Here is a 15341-nt window from a genome sequence, read left to right as displayed (position 1 = left end):
ATCATTATATAGTGTCCTTCTTTGTCCTTCATGGTGAATTTTGTTTTAAAATATATTTTATCTGAGATTAGTATTGCCACTCCTGCTCTTTTTTGGTGGCCGTTTTTTTGATATATTTTTTTCCAACCTTTGATTTTTAATAAATTTACATCTCTGTTTCTAAGGTGTGTCTCTTGTAGACAGCATATTGATGGATCCCATTTTTTTAATACATTCTGTCATTCTCCGTCTCTTTATGGGTGCATTGAGGCCATTTACATTCGGTATAATTATTGATAGGTGTGAGTTTATTGCTGTCATTTTGTAGTGCTTTTTTTTGTGGTGCTGCCGTTTTGTTTGTTCCTCTTACTCTCATGTGCTGAATTCCTTTTGTTTGTGGATTGTTTTTTTTATTTCTTTGTTTTTTAGGTTTTGTTTTTACTGAGACTTTATGTTTTTCTTCTTTATTTTTATGAGTAGGTTTGTTAACTTTCTTTGTAGTTACTGTGAAATTTACCCTTATCTTTCTTAGTTTGAAGCAGTCTGTTATTACTTCGTATCGTCTTGCCTTCCTCTCCATTAGAAGGTTTTGTACCTACACTGTTTATTTCTTCTTTTTTTGTTCTGATGTTGTTGTCTTTTGCAGAGTAACAGCTCTGATTCCCTTTTGTATTTCTTTTGGTTTTGGATAGTTCTTGAGAGTTTGTTTCCCAGATTGGTGTCTGGCTGGTATGATCCTGCGTCCTAGATTCAGCCTGTGAGCTGAAGTTGTTTTTTCTCAGATTGAATGACTCCCTTTAATAATTCTTGTAAGTTTAGTTTCATTTTCACGTATTCCCTTTATTTCTGTTTATCTAGAAATGTCCTAATCTCACCATCATATTTCAACAAGAGTTTTGCAGGCTATATTATTTTTGGCTGGCAATTTTTTTCTTTCAAGGTTTTATGTATGTCATCTCATTGCCTTCTTGCCTACATGGCTTCTGCCAAATAATCTGAGCTTAGTCTTATTGTTTCTCCTCTGTTTGTGACTTTTTGTTTTTCTCGAGCTGCTCTCAGGATTCTTTGTTTGTCTTTGGTTTTGGCGAGTGTGATTATGATATGCCTTGGTAATTTTCTTTTGGGGTCTCTCCTATATGGGGTTCGTTGAGCTTCTTGGACGGCCAGCTTTTCATCTTTCATGATATTGGGGAAGTTTTCTGTCAACAGTTCTTCAATGATCCTCTCTGTGTTTTCTGTTTTCTCCCCCTGTTCGGGAACTCCGATCACTTGCAAATTTTTGCTTTTGATTGCATCCCACATAACTCTCAGGGTCTCTTCATTTTCCTTCATTCTTTTTTCTGATTTTTCCCCAGAGTTGTATCCCAAGTATTTGTCTTCAATTTCACTGATCCTGTCTTCCACCATTTCAAACCTGCTCCTCAGACCTTCTATGACACTGTCCATTTCTGAAATCATGTTGTTTAACTTTTAGATTTCTAATTGTTGTTTTTGTATGATTTCTAGTTGTGAATTTATTTTGGCATTTTGTTTCTGCATTATTTTCCTGAATTCTTCCATTTTTTTGTTTGTATTTTCCTAGAATTTTTCTGTCTTTTTCCATGAATTTGTCTATTTTTTCCTCGTTTTTGTCTGCTTTTTGCTTCAACTCTTGGATAATTCTGAGTATTAGAGATTTGCATCCCTATCAGGTAGTTCTAGTGCCTTTTATTCTACTGAAAAGTCATCTGGTGTTTTATTTTGGTTGCCTACTGGAACCATCCTGTCCTGTTTTTGTAAATGTTTTGATATTGTCTGCTGTCTTCGGGGCATTTGGTAGTTATTTTTCTCATTTATTGATTGTAGATTTTTGTTGTTTTTTCCTTTTTTTTGTTTTATTTGGCTATGTCTGAGCAGGCAGGATGTTTATTCTTTGTTGTTTGCTCGTCTGTGGGCATGATACTTTTTGCCACCTTTTCCAATTGGCAGGGTCAGTCGCTTAGATATGTTACAACAGGGCAGGTCTAGCTGAAGAAGAGTTGCTGGGATGGGTTGCTTGTGACACTTACTAAGACCACCAGGGTGGGCCAGTAATCAGTGCATGGCAGGTTGCAGTAGGCCGTGCCTGGGCTGTTTGGTGGTGTGATGTTCAGTGCACGGTGCAGGTAGGCAGGATGGAGGGGGTAGTTTGTGACGTGTGGAGCTAAGATGGGTATGGGAGAGAGGAGAGAGAGGAAAGAGGAACAGGAGCCAAAAACATACAAACAAACAAAAAAGATTTCTAGGAGAGCTTGCTGTTAGGGAGTGGAGAAATGAGAGACTATGAAATGTAGAAAAACAAAGTGGAGAAGAAGAATAAAATAAGAAAGGAAAAGAAAAAAATGAATAAATACAAATTAGAAAGAAAAAAGAAAAGAAAAGCTCCCAGGGATCCCACCAGTGCAGCTACGAGGTCTGGCGAAGTTGCTCCCAGGCTGTGAAGTACAGCTTGGCTAGAAGGCGTAGAGGTGTCACTCAGCACCAGGTGTTCAGGGGACAGAAAGAGAAGGAAAGTATAGAGAGATGAGAAACTTAGTAATGAAAGATAAAAAGGAAAAAGAGAGAAAAGAACAAAAGAAACAAATTTAAAAAAAAAAAGAACAAGAAAACCCCCCAAAAAAACAGGGAAAAAAAAAAAAAAAAAACCAAGAGAAAAGAAATGCCCTCAGGGATCTGTCTTCTCTTCTCCGCAAACTGAGGGGTAGGTCCCAAGCCACGCACTACTACCGAGCTAGAATGGGCTCCCAATTCAAGAAAAGAAAAAGTAAACAAACAAAGAATTCAAAACAAAAAAAAAGCCCTGGGATCCCACCAGCGTGGCAGCATGGGCCAGGAAGCAGTCTTACATTGCAGTGGCATTTCACAGCCTTTCAGGAAGAAGCAAAGATGGTACATGGAGCCAGGTATTTGAGAGAAAGGAGGGGGAGGTTGTGAGAGGTAAGGAAGAAATCTAAAGAGTGGAAAAAAGCAACACCAGCAGCCAACAAATGGCATTTAGGGAGCCTGCCAGTGAGAGCAGGTGGAATCCAAGGGACACTGGGGGGAATCCGATGTTTCCTGGCCAAGAGACTGTGGCCGCTGGAAGCAGAGGAGGCAGAGTAGGGGTCAAGAAGGGTGGGGGTTGGGAAAGCATATATCGCTGGTTACCAGTTGTTTTGTCTCCTGCTGGAAGCTCTGTGAAGCTGCTTTCTCGTACTCCCTGTTTCCTGGTCTCTGATAGTAGTCCAAGATGCTGCGTTAGCTGATAGGGGACCTGTGCATGTATCTCTCCTTGCTCTCTGTTCTCTGTCAGTGTCTTATTCCATTCAGTGCTTGGCTGCGTTCTTTATCTCTTCATTTGATGCTTAGGGTTTCAGGACTGCTGTTTTCTCTGTTTGGCTTAGTTTCTTGGATCTTTGCTGTGGAGGGATGGTGTGGTGCTTCTGCCTATAGTGCCATGTTGCCCAGAACTCCCTCAAACAATTTTCTTGAAAGACAACTCAAAATGATTTGGGTCCATTCACCGTTTTTTAGTAAACCATTATTAGCTTGTGGGAAGACGAGAAAGCTTGTAAAGTTGTCTGATACGTATTTTTATTCACTTGTTCTAGGCTGGAACTCTGGAAGGGTTGCAAGTACAGTCTCTGTCCCTCTGAAATATTATATGTTGCATCCATGCAAGATATCCCTTTTTGAAAAAAAGGTTCTATGTTATTTAGTGAGGCCAAAAGAGAAATGAAGTCACAGGAGGTCTTACCCTGCCATTTCTCCATCATAACACACCCAAGCTGAGCGTGTGTTATGGTGAGAGATAGCGTCCCAGCCTGCATTCAAATGCCACTATTCCTGGGGATGTCCCAGTGTCCAGGGGCCTGCAGGGCTGCTGTCCCTCGGTTCACAGAGGAGCCCACCGTGTGCTGGCTGAGGTCCTCTGTGCGGAGGCACAGACCCACACGGGCCTGTGAGGGTTGGCAGCTGGGCCGCGCCTCCTCAGCCTGCCCTGGACTTGGCTTTCAGCCTCTCTGGACACTTCCTGGGACCACCCACGAGTTTTCCTTCATCATTGCTCAGAGTTTGTTTTTCCAGCAGGATTAGTCTAAGAGTAAACGCTATAGGCCTTCTGGTCCTCCAAAAAAAAAAAGAAGAAAAGAAAAGAAAAAAAATTCTATGTAACATGAAAATTAGACTCTTAAATCTGCAAAGAAAGCTGTTTATCTTACAAATTTATTCTTTTTATTGGGCCACACATACCCAAGATGGAAAGATAAAAGGAAGAGAGATACAAGCCATCACATAGAGTGGCATAGAGTGTGGTGCCGCGCATCCTCGGCTTCTGAGCAGCCTTCCTGAGCGGTGTGCCAGCCTTGTCTATGTGATCCCCTATAATGTGCCCTGGGCACGTGCACACCGGAAGCCAAAGTAGAAATACGCCGCCCGTCATCTCTCCTGGAGCTTCTGCTTGACAGCCACCAGCCTGCCCTGATCACAGGTGGGCTTCAGTGAAGCAAGTGTTCAGGGAAGGTGCTCACGTGCAAATCACAGAACCTGTGGCCCTGCGGCAAGCTAAAAGCAGAAGGCAGCACCTGCCCACCTGTATCCTGAGGGCCAACATCCGGGACACCGAGGTTCTGTTACTACTCCAAATTGACAGGCTTCTGACTTAAATCTTGCTATTAGCTGCTGTCGAGTGGACTCTGACTCATGACAACTTACGTACAACCAAATGAAATGTTGCCTGGTCCTGCGGCACCCTCCCAATCATGTTCGAGTCCATCATTGTGGCCACTGTGCCAGTCCATCTCACCAAGGGTCTCCCACCCCCTCGTTGGTCCTCTTCTTCACCAAACATAATGTCCTCCTCTAGCAATTGATCCTTCCTGATGACGTGTCCAAAGCGAGAGAGTTGACTAATGTCCTCTTGGGACCCATAAGGTTTTCATCTGCTAATTTTCAGAAGTAGACTGCCGTGTCTTGTGTCCTAGTCTGTCTTAGTCTAGAAGCTCTGCTTACACCTGTCCACCAAGGTGGCCCTGCTGGTATTTGAAATACTGGTGGCATCACTTTTTGGATCAGAGCAACACACAAGTCTCCACAGTGTGACAAACCGACGGACGGGTGGTGGCCTTACTTAGTGTGTTTTAACTATATTCCAAGAAGCACGTGGGCAGAATCTTAATCACACTCATGGTTGCTTTAAGCTGACCTGATGGTCCCAGCAAAAGGAATGCTGAGTAATGCTGGGAGGGCAAATTCCACATGTTTGCGATTGGAGTAGGTGGGGGATGGCATCCCAGTTGCTTGACTCTAGGGGTGGTCAGCTTGGAATCAGCATTCAGGACATTGCTCTTCTGGGCAGCTGGCAGACTTCCTCTTTAAGGCAGAGCTTGATGGCAGCCCCTGGTGGACTCAAACCCCTGTGTGTGGAGGGCCGACTGTGACTATATCTGTAGTATTTGCTTTTCTGACGTGACATTCCAACCATCTCTTATGCCTGCTTGTCCTTATAAATAAATAAGCCATTTTTGGTGGCTTTTCCACACACTCATTTAGAGAGTAGTGTGAGGTGACTGATGTTGAGTCCCAGATGTGGATGAACCCACTCCTCCTAAACCAAAAAACCAAACCTGTTGCCGTAGAGTGGATTCCGACTCATAGAGACCCTATAGGACAGAGTAGAACTGCCTCATAGGGTTTCCAAGGAGTGGCTGGTGGATTTGAACTGCCGACCTTCTGGTCAGCAGCCGAATGCTGAACCACTGCGCCACCAAGGCTCCAGTCCTCCTACCTCTGCAAAATTATGAGGAAAAAAGTGCTGGGCCATTAGATCCTTTGAACAGTTCTTCTTGTGATGGGTAGAAGAGGATTGAAAGTGAGCTTTCCAAGAACTTTGCCAGGCTGACATACTATTATACGTAGTCCAAAAGTGAAGGCCTTAGGTGGCGTAAATGGTTAACACACTCCACCACTAAAAGAACGTTCGGCGGTTCGAGTCCACCCAGAGGTGCCTTGGAAGAAGGGCCTGGGTGATCTACTGAAAAGTCAGTCATTGGAAACCCTACGGAGCACAGTTCTGCTGACGCACATGGGGTGGCCGTGAGGGGGAATGGACTCGACCACGCCTGGTGCTGAGTTCAAAGGCGGAGAGGATGCTCCAAGCCAAAGGATTTCCAAACTTGTTTAGAGCAAACATCCAAACAGGAATGAAATGGGCCTACCTTCCTCTTGTTCCTGGTCTGTAAGTCTGTCCCTTTTCACTCCTGGCAGAGAGCACGAGGAATGAATGTTACCGAATAAAAGCAGTTTGCATTTTCCATTGCTTGAGAGGTACAAATCTTACTCATTTTAATCTCGGCAAAACTCACAGATCTGCTCGTTATCCCAGAAGGTCCCCTTGTTCTCAGAGAGGGATTTACCACGAGGCATAGAGATGGGGCTGTAAGGTTCAACGAGGACCCCACTGCCCTCAGGAGCTTGGATTCTCTGCCAGGCCACCAGCTCCCAGCTCTGTGGGGAGGCCTGGAAGGTGGGAAAAAGAGTGAGTCCGGAGGAGGAGTCCCCCTCGCCTCCCGGCTCTGAGCCGCAGGCTGCAGCCCCTGCCCTGGTGTTGTGCCCGCCTTCGCAGGGTGACGTCAGTCCTCGGGTACGGCTGCAACATAGCCTCCAGCCGCCTGGTATTGTCACAGCTTCGTTTACTAGTATGTCTCATCATTTCTGTGCAGAAGGCAGCCGTATGTAAATTTTATTCCATTTTCTAATAGTTTGGGTTACATAACAAATAACAGCAGGCAGGAAAATTTGTATTGATACTTTACCGAGGAAGTTCTCAAGTCGCTGCACAAGGATTTAACAGCAGTGCTCCAAGTTTAGGGGAGTTTTGCAGCTGAGTTTCTGCACATGACTTTGACTGTGTTGCTGTATGTTTATCATGGTCTAATTGTGGCACCACATTTCCATACTTTTTCTTCTCTCTTTCATGAGATTACACCAGCCAGCGACGGATACAAGATTCTACCAGGGAGAAATGATCAGTGTGGGATAATTGTCTTTCCTGTCCCAAAATAGCTGTATGTCTGCCTGTCTTGGGGAGTCAGCTGAGACACGTATTCTTCGTTTGTCGCTTGATATAATGCAAATGCGATTTCGATCCTGTAGTGAACTCTCCAGCTAGTCTCTATTATAAATTAATCAGATTCAACAAACACCAACATTTTTAAACTTTCGGAAAAAAATATTTAATAGGAGCTAAGCAAAAGAAGAAATCAAGCCAGCTGCTGACACAGCTGTTTCTTTTGTGTTTAATTCCGTTCAGTATAAAGGTACCGTATGCTGCTTGAAATGATGATAGAAAAAGATGCGATAATTTAAGAGAATAACGAGCAAACACACCAACTGTCAGCCTCCTGTCCGATGTAAAGAGTGACATAGGCAGGTGTGGTACTGACGTGTTTCACTGTACGTGGTGTTAGCAGTTTGGTGCGAACAACTCTGACACGTGCTGAAGTGATGTGAGAACGTTTCTCCTCCGCTGCAGACGTTGGCGAGGAGGCTGGGAGAGCCACCGGTGTCCAGCAGCCCGCGCTGCTTCGCGACAGGAGCCTGGGCTCGGCCATGAAGGACTGCCCGTACTGCGGGAAAACCTTCCGGACGTCTCATCACCTAAAGGTCCACCTGAGGATACACACAGGTGAGAGACTGAGTGCGGCTGGGGACGCTGCTCAGAGCGGTGGGCTCTGCGTTCTGCCGTGGCCCTATCCCGGGTCTGCACCTGCACTGTCGCTAAACATGTCAAGTTCTCCGTGTCCTTGTGCTGCCGTCGAGTTGTCCCCTGACTCATGGTGACCCCACGCACAAAAGAACTAATCAATGCCCGGTCCTGCACCATCCCCGTGATCGATTGCTATTCGGACACTTGTGATCCCTAGAGTTTTCACTGACTGACTTTCAGAAGTAGATTGCCAGGCCTTTCTTCCTGCTCTGTCTTAGTCTAGAAGCTCTGCTGAAACTTGTTCAGCATCATAGCAACACGCAAGCCTCCACTGACACGGAGTGGTGGCTGTGCATGAGGTGCGTTGGCCGGGAGTGGGACCTGTGTCTCCCACGTGGAAGGTGAGAATTCTACCGCTGAGCTGCCAGTGGCCTACTGAGTTCTCAGCGGGCCTGTCTGTGCGCCGCTGTGTAGGTCAGAACTGATCCTAATCTGCAGATTCATTATGTAGGGATTTCTCTCCCAAGTTACACCCAGACATACAGGTGTAGAGCCCACGTGATTCATGTCCGTGACGGTGATGCTTGGCCTCCCTGCTGGAGCTCTTCCTGTCACGGAATCATCCCAGGCCAAAGAGGGCTCTTCGCAAACTATAAACCGGGTTGTATTGCTCTTCCAGCAGGCCCCGTGTGATCTCACCCCACCTGCCTCCTGGCCCTCTCCTAAATGGTTCATCTTTAGGCTTCCTTCTACTGTATTGACATAACCCCTCCCCTCAGCCTTGTGCTAACCAGGAGTCTTTCAGGTGCCTGGGTGACAGGAACCCCGACCACACTATCCTACATATAAAGCGGAATTCAGCAGCTCCCCTAGGAGTTCAGGCGGACTGGCTTTTGGTCCAGCCTGGCTTGCCTGCCATACCTGGAACCAGACAGGTGGAGTCAGCCCTTTCCACCTCCGTGGAGCCAAGTGGGGGCGATTCTCCCCTGACTCTCCTCCCGAAAAAAATGGAGGTGCTCTTACCCAAACCAGGGGACACGGGTGCTGGGCCACGCTGGTCACCTCTCCTGCTTCAGCCTCCTCCCGGCCCCTCCCAGGGAAGGACTCCCTTGGTCCCTCTCTTCCTTGGCCGTGGTCCTTTTTAGCTTTTCTGCTCTTTGTTTGCACGCTGCCAATACAAAAAAAAAAAAAAATCTATTGGCGATATGGACACCTCCATTTTCTTTGATTTTTCTCCTGACACTTTATCTATTGGGGTATGAGCTGCTTCAGAGGATAGACAAACATGCCATCTATTTTCAAAAATAATTGTCGTCTACCTCCCAAGGAATCAATAAAGCCCAGGCTTGCGCAGGCGTATTTAGTGCATACAAGCCCTACGCGCACTGCGTGGTTAAGGACGAGGAGCCCACACCTGGCTCCTCATCTGCAACCCACAAATCTCCTGGACGCCCAGAGGAGCCCTGAGCACAGGTGGCAGGAGGCCTCACCTGCCGTCTTTACTGACAGCCTGGGGTGCAGTGGAGCATTTCTCTCCCTGCCCTAGAGGACTCCCCGCATCATGGGTTTTCCCAGCCAAGGAGGGGTCCCTTAAGAGTACAGACCAGGCTGCATCGCTCTCGCAGAAGGCCCCATGTGGTCTGACCCCGCCTCATGCCATTCTTCATCCCGATCACCTCTCTCAAACCCCACCTGCCTCCTCGCTCTTCCTGAACGCAGACTGTTTCTGCAGCAGGACCTTTGCACCTGCTGTTCCCTCTGCCTGGAGTGTTCTTCCTGCACGTGATCTCTTCAGGAGGCCCATCCCTGACACCCCCCCCCCCATCTAAATATCCCTCCCAGCCCCTGGTTTATTTCTTCATAAACATAACACTTGCGGAAACTCCCGTTCCGTGGGGTTGTGTGTTCTGTTCATCTCCCACCAACGGAGTCTGAGGTTTGTGAGTTCAGCAGCATTGCCAGTTGTTTGAACTGCAGTAACCCCAGGGCCTGCAGGAGCACCTCACTGTCACAGGGGCGCAATGCATGCACTGAAAGGTTGCATGAAGGAACAAAGGCAAGAGTAACCGTGACCTTCCTCCTTTCATCCCTGGACTGCGCAAGGTGGCAGAGAGGGGACAGCCCGGTGGGGAGCGTGGTGTCTTTTCCAAGAAGCCCGTGGTCCTCTAGGAAGGGCAGCACACACACACCCATGAGAAGCCATAGCGGAGCAGTGGAACCCCAAGTGATCGATTTCTGGGTGCAGGTGGGAGACCCTGGGAGTTCGGTGAGGGCTCCCTGAGCTCCTTCCTCAGAGTCTTCACTCTCTGCACTTTGTGCTTCTCTGCCAGATAGACACCTGCTTGGCTTGTTCCCTCACCTGCAGGCTTTGGGCACTCATGTCCCCTGCTTACAAGGTCTCCTTTCCCTCCTGTTGAACGATGCACCTCTGTCCCCCACCAGCGCTTCCTCCTCCCCTTCCATTCCCTGCTTCGTTTGTATCCACCCCTCCGACGTGCCACGTATTTGTATTTTGTTCTTGTCAGTCCCCACACAGGGGGATGTAAGCTCCCTGAGCACACAGGCGTGTGGCAGATTGTCCAGCTGAGCCTCAGCACCCAGAACAGAGCCTGGCTCACGGTACGAGCTCAGAGAGGACTTGCTGAACGAATGAATGAATGAATTAGTAAAAATGATCAGGCTTGGGGCAGTCAGCTTGAACATCGGGCTTTCTCAGACCATGCTGTGTCCATTTCCCCCCCAGGTTGGAGCTGGGGTGCCCTGGGGTGGTAGGGGACCAGTAGAGTGCCAGGCGGGACATCAGAAGCATACCACAAGGCACCCACCATCAGGTTGATCCCCTGGAATGGGCAGCCAAGATCAGGGGCGTCTTGTGATATTAAACTTTTATTTTACAATGATGCAGAATCCGGGCCAGGCTTCGCAGGTGGGTGGTGGCTCACCTTACCAGGGTGGGCGGGCAGAAAAGAAAGAGGTGGCACCTGCCGAAAGCTGCTTAGCTGGGCCTGCAGGCCCTGACCCCCGTCGCCTGACCTGTAGGTAAGAGCAGAAACTCCACAGAGTATTTCCTGGGAAATGTAAGAGCAAAACTGACAAAAGGCCTGATAAAATGAGGTGGAAGCAAATGGATCCCGCTTTTCACAGTTTTAAAGGTCGGGAAAGATGATTTTTTTCCAAATTTCTCCCCGATAGCTTGTGCCCAGTAGTCACTGTGTTGGAGACACAGTGAGAGGCAAGATAGGGCCACAGAAAAACGCCTTCTGGAAACTTCTCAGAATAAGGGGGAAAATGAAAGACGCCATGGAAACATCACAACCCCCCCCCCCGAAACAGTATTTGCGGTGTTTATAAGGCAGAACTGTAACCAGATAAAGATCAATTTCTTTTTTATCTAAGAACAAAGAAGTTGGAAAATGCTCACACTTGTGCATTTGAATAGAACAGAAAGTGTTACGTGTTGTAACTCACCCAAGTAAACATCCATTATGACAATGTAAAAGTGTAGGTCACACAAGTAATTAAAAATCAAAATCAAGTTATTTGTTAATAAACAATTTAACATGGGGCTCAAATCCTTGTGATGCCTCATACTGCCGTTCCCACGCTCCTTTGGATTTTGTATTTCCAGATGGCATGGCAACAGGACAGTGGTCTATGAGACAAAATGCACGTTTTCCAAAATGCTGCTTTTTGAAGTTTTTCTATAGTGGACGCAGATGAGCACATTGAAAAATCCAGTGGGCAATAAACATATCTGAATAGGGCAGGATATTAGGTGGCCCATTCTCTCTGTTTTTCCGTCATACTCCATCTTTATTAGGATTCACGATCCTATAACATTGACTGATAAAAACCGCTTTCCTCTTTTTCTCTGCTACATTAACTCGATTACTGCTCTTTTTCTCCCAACACCTGTTTATCAGGGAGATGCTGAGTAGATGCACTGGGAAGGTTTCTCTGAACACCTAGGGGCTGGGAGGGGCCGCAGGTAGCTGGGACCTTCCCATTGCCCACTGAGCTTCGACCCGGTCTGCGAGGGGTGGAGGGGAGGGGGCTACAGGACCACAGAGCCCCCAAAGCCGGTCAGATCCTAGAGGCTGTTCCTTCTGGCTCCTGACAGGGAAGGTGTTGATCACTGGCCAACCCAGGCGAGGCTGAACTTCTCCCCTCTTTGAAACATCACAGATTCATTCATGGGGCGTGTGCGGTTTCTCTTCTAGAGCACAATGTTGATTATTTGAATTCAGAGCCAGCCAGTGCAGGCTGGGAAAGGAGCTGCGTCAGCAAATCCTTAGTCATGACATGCCAGGGGAGGCAGGGACGTCCCCAACGCCTCCTGCAAGGCCCAACAATCATTTCCTGACCTGCCACCCACCATTGCCCTCTGTTCTTTCCCTCACTCCCCACTCCTGCAGCCCCACCTTGGGGAGCTGAGTGCGGGAGGACACTCGAGGGTCCTGTGCGTGCATCTGTTATGTGTACGGGGAACAGGTAGGTGCCCATCAGTCCCTGAAGGGCTGGCAGGGCGCGTGCTCCCCACCGATGCTCCCACTGGGTCCCAGGCCTCCTGTGTTGGTGGCTGGCCTCCGAGGTGGGTTCTCTCATGGGCCCACCTCTGTGTTTCCCAAGAAGGACTGTTGTGTCAGGGATGACCGTTGTAGAGAAATGTAATAAGCAACCTCGCTTGTGAAAACTTGGAGGCACAAAAGTTCCGGGACTAATTAAAAATAAATCCCATTAGTTTTTTTTCTCCTCTCAAATTATTCCAGTGGTTTATTAATCTGGGTTTGATGTGCTACATGCCCAGGCCCTGAACTGGGGACTCTTTACGGGGACGGAGCGGCACAGGGACAGCAGCCAGCGGTCTTCAGTGGTGTCAGTGAGTCGAGGTGGACTCGGCCTCGGGCTGGGGGACAGACCCTTCCTGTGGGGTACATGTGGTGTCTCCTTGGTTCTTGTCTGCACCTGTCACCAGGCACCCTGCTTCCCTGTCCTGGTAGGACCCAAGAGAACTGTGGAAGCGTGAGGAGGTGGGGAGTTCTCTTGCATCTCCACTGAGGCTGCGTCTACACAGCTTGATAGCCACTGGCTGGAAAGAGATTCAGCAAACGGAGACCGTGTAACAGCAAGTAACCAACTGGTAACAGGAATGATAGCGCTCACGTATACCGGGCACTGTGCTTTACACGACGTACAGGTACAGGAACTCGCTTCTTCATCCTCACAGCCCTCACTGCCCCGCTACAGAAGACCCTGCGTCCCAGAGACCTTGCCCAGGGTTGAATGATGGGTTGTAATCTAGATCTGCCTAGCTCAGAGTCTGGTTCTCTTAACCACTGCACTGTGTTGCTCTTGTTACTTTTCTGGGTGTCGTTTGGCTGCTTTAGGGATATAACCCAGCATTTCTCTGACAGTGGGGGCGCATGCCGTACCCAGCAGGAGGAAAGGAAGTGCCAAGCACCCACGAGGTGTTTTGACGCAGCCTCCCGGCAATGTAAAAGGGAAGTACTGTGCATTCTGGGCTCTCCGTTACCCTGTAACTCGAGCTGGCCGGCGGCCAGACCTCCTTGGCCCCGTATGCCTCAGTTTCTCCACCAGCACAATGAGGCAAGGGAGGTGACGTGTCAGGGAGATGGGCGCTGTGCCATGTGGAGGTGTCCTGAACCCCCAGGATGAAAGGTGGGGTGGAATCACTTGCTGGTATCACCGAGGTGATGAACTCCACATGCCTTCTTGGAAACTGCCTTTGGTTTCCCAAGAGCTTCCCCAACACTGACTTGTTGTAAATGCCGGTGGAAATGAACATTTGGCTGGTCTCGTCTAGGTGCCTGTGTGCCGTGTGTACATATCTTACCTTTGATGTGCGTATGTTTCCTCTTCTAGGTAAGGTAACCAGGCTGTTGTAACACTTATAAAAGCATATTGTACACATTGCAGAAGTCGATTGGTTAAAAACGTGCTTTTCCCATTTCTTCTTCTAAAAAAAGAGTATGTGTTGCTATCTAAGCTTGGGGGAGCGTAGCCACCGGAGGAGTGACCCCCCCCAAAAAAAAAGGTGTGCTGGCCCCAAAGGGGCTAAGTCTTTTTTTTTTTTTTCTTTTTGTTTTGTATTCACATCCCATTGTTTTTCCATTTCTGAGATGAACCGAAAGCCCATTTCATTCCCCCACGGCACTCCTCCTTGCTCTTGCTGCCTTAATGACATCCCCAACTTTTGCTGAAAATAATTGATAGAATTTAAATTTTCTTAAAAGTTTAAGAGGTGATGTTACAGTATAAATTTCCAACCCCACTGTAAGTAGGGAAATATCCATTAGCGAAATTAACTACAGTTTCTAGGTAGCTAACAATGTGCCGTATACAGTAGGGCATGGCTAATGAACACGGCAGTGGGTGATATTTCATTATACAAATTAATGCTCACATTTTAATGGGAAAGTCACATAATGAATCTCAGCTTCAGTGACAGCAATTAGAGACACAGATTGTCCCCTTCTGGACAAGGCACTGTTTAGCAATAAGCAGCTGTGTGAAAAGTCTTCAGGTTTACAACATATATATGCTTTGGGGGAATTAGTGTACAATTTATATTAATGTACTGAAGCTTCACTGCAAAGGCACCACCATATTTCTCTCTCCTGGTATTAACTAAGTAAAGACATGTAGAAAGACTAAATAAATATCAAACAGAGGGTGCAAACACGGGAAAACGTTCAGTTACTCGACTTAAAAGTGAACACACTTCTTTCGGAGATGTAGCCAAAAAAAAAAGAGCGAACCTTAGAAGCATGAAGTGCTTCTTAAAAGCGTGATAAAGGAAATTCCAAAGAGAATAATACAGACCCACCTGTTATTTTCCAAGAGGCACTGCTGGGGACCTGAATAGCTCTACCATCACCTCCTGGAAAAGGGAGGGTTCCTTTGGCATGTAAAATTCAGACGGATAAAAGACAGACGTGTAAAAATAGGTGCAATGAACTCGTGAAACCAGCTGGTCATATGTTTCTAGAAGAGTACGACACGAGGCTTGAGTTATCAGTGATACTCCGGATTTGAATATGTCTCCTGCCTGTGTCGATGGGAAGCTGGTTTTATGTAAGGCACTACCAGTACTTTCAGGAGTCCACTGGAATGATGAACTGATGCTTTCTTAAATTTTAGTACACATTTTATAGCAAAATTGTCTTTTCTAGAGATGCATTATTTTGGCCTACATTTTATTCCTTTAAAATATAGGGGAGACTCTCCTTACCCAGAATGGAAACCACTTCTGAAGTCCACCTTTCAGACAAAGATTAGCCAGGCCTGTAAAACAAAGAATAACACACGTGAGGAGCGGGCTTCTTGGGCCAGTCAAGTCTGCTAGACCAAGTGGGCAACTCCTGTCCAGAAGCAAGACAAGAAAGCAGGAAGGGACAGGAAACCTGGACAAATGGACATAGGGAACCCGGGGTGAAAAGGGGGAGCATGCTGTCACATTGTGGGGATTGCAACCAATGTCACAAAACAAAATGTTGGAATGACAAATTACCTTGAGCTATAAACTTTCACCCAAAGCACAATAAAATTAAAAGAAAAGCAAAAAATAGAGAGAAAGGTTTCCCCACATGAGGCCCCGATGTCCTTTCCTCCGTCCTTCGGTGGTGAATGACCTGATAGT

The 15341-nt window shown here is 47.3% G+C and overlaps 1 protein-coding gene across 2 annotated transcripts in view; it reads left to right on the top strand.

Moving 5' to 3' along the window:
• The window catches only part of ZNF536 (zinc finger protein 536), a 294926-nt gene that overhangs the window by 98097 nt on the left and 181488 nt on the right, over positions 1–15341 (top strand). For both annotated transcript variants that reach the window (XM_023726956.1, XM_004371622.1), the window contains exon 2: positions 7508–7660. In XM_023726956.1, coding sequence (XP_023582724.1) covers positions 7508–7660 — 153 coding nt within the window. The remainder of the gene's footprint in view (positions 1–7507; positions 7661–15341) is intronic.

The sequence above is a fragment of the Trichechus manatus genome, unplaced genomic scaffold (genome assembly GCF_000243295.1).
Source record: "Trichechus manatus latirostris isolate Lorelei unplaced genomic scaffold, TriManLat1.0 scaffold00014, whole genome shotgun sequence".
NCBI classification, from domain to species: domain Eukaryota; kingdom Metazoa; phylum Chordata; class Mammalia; order Sirenia; family Trichechidae; genus Trichechus; species Trichechus manatus.
Note: the sequence above shows the minus strand (reverse complement) of the source record. Positions and strands in the feature narration are given on the sequence as shown.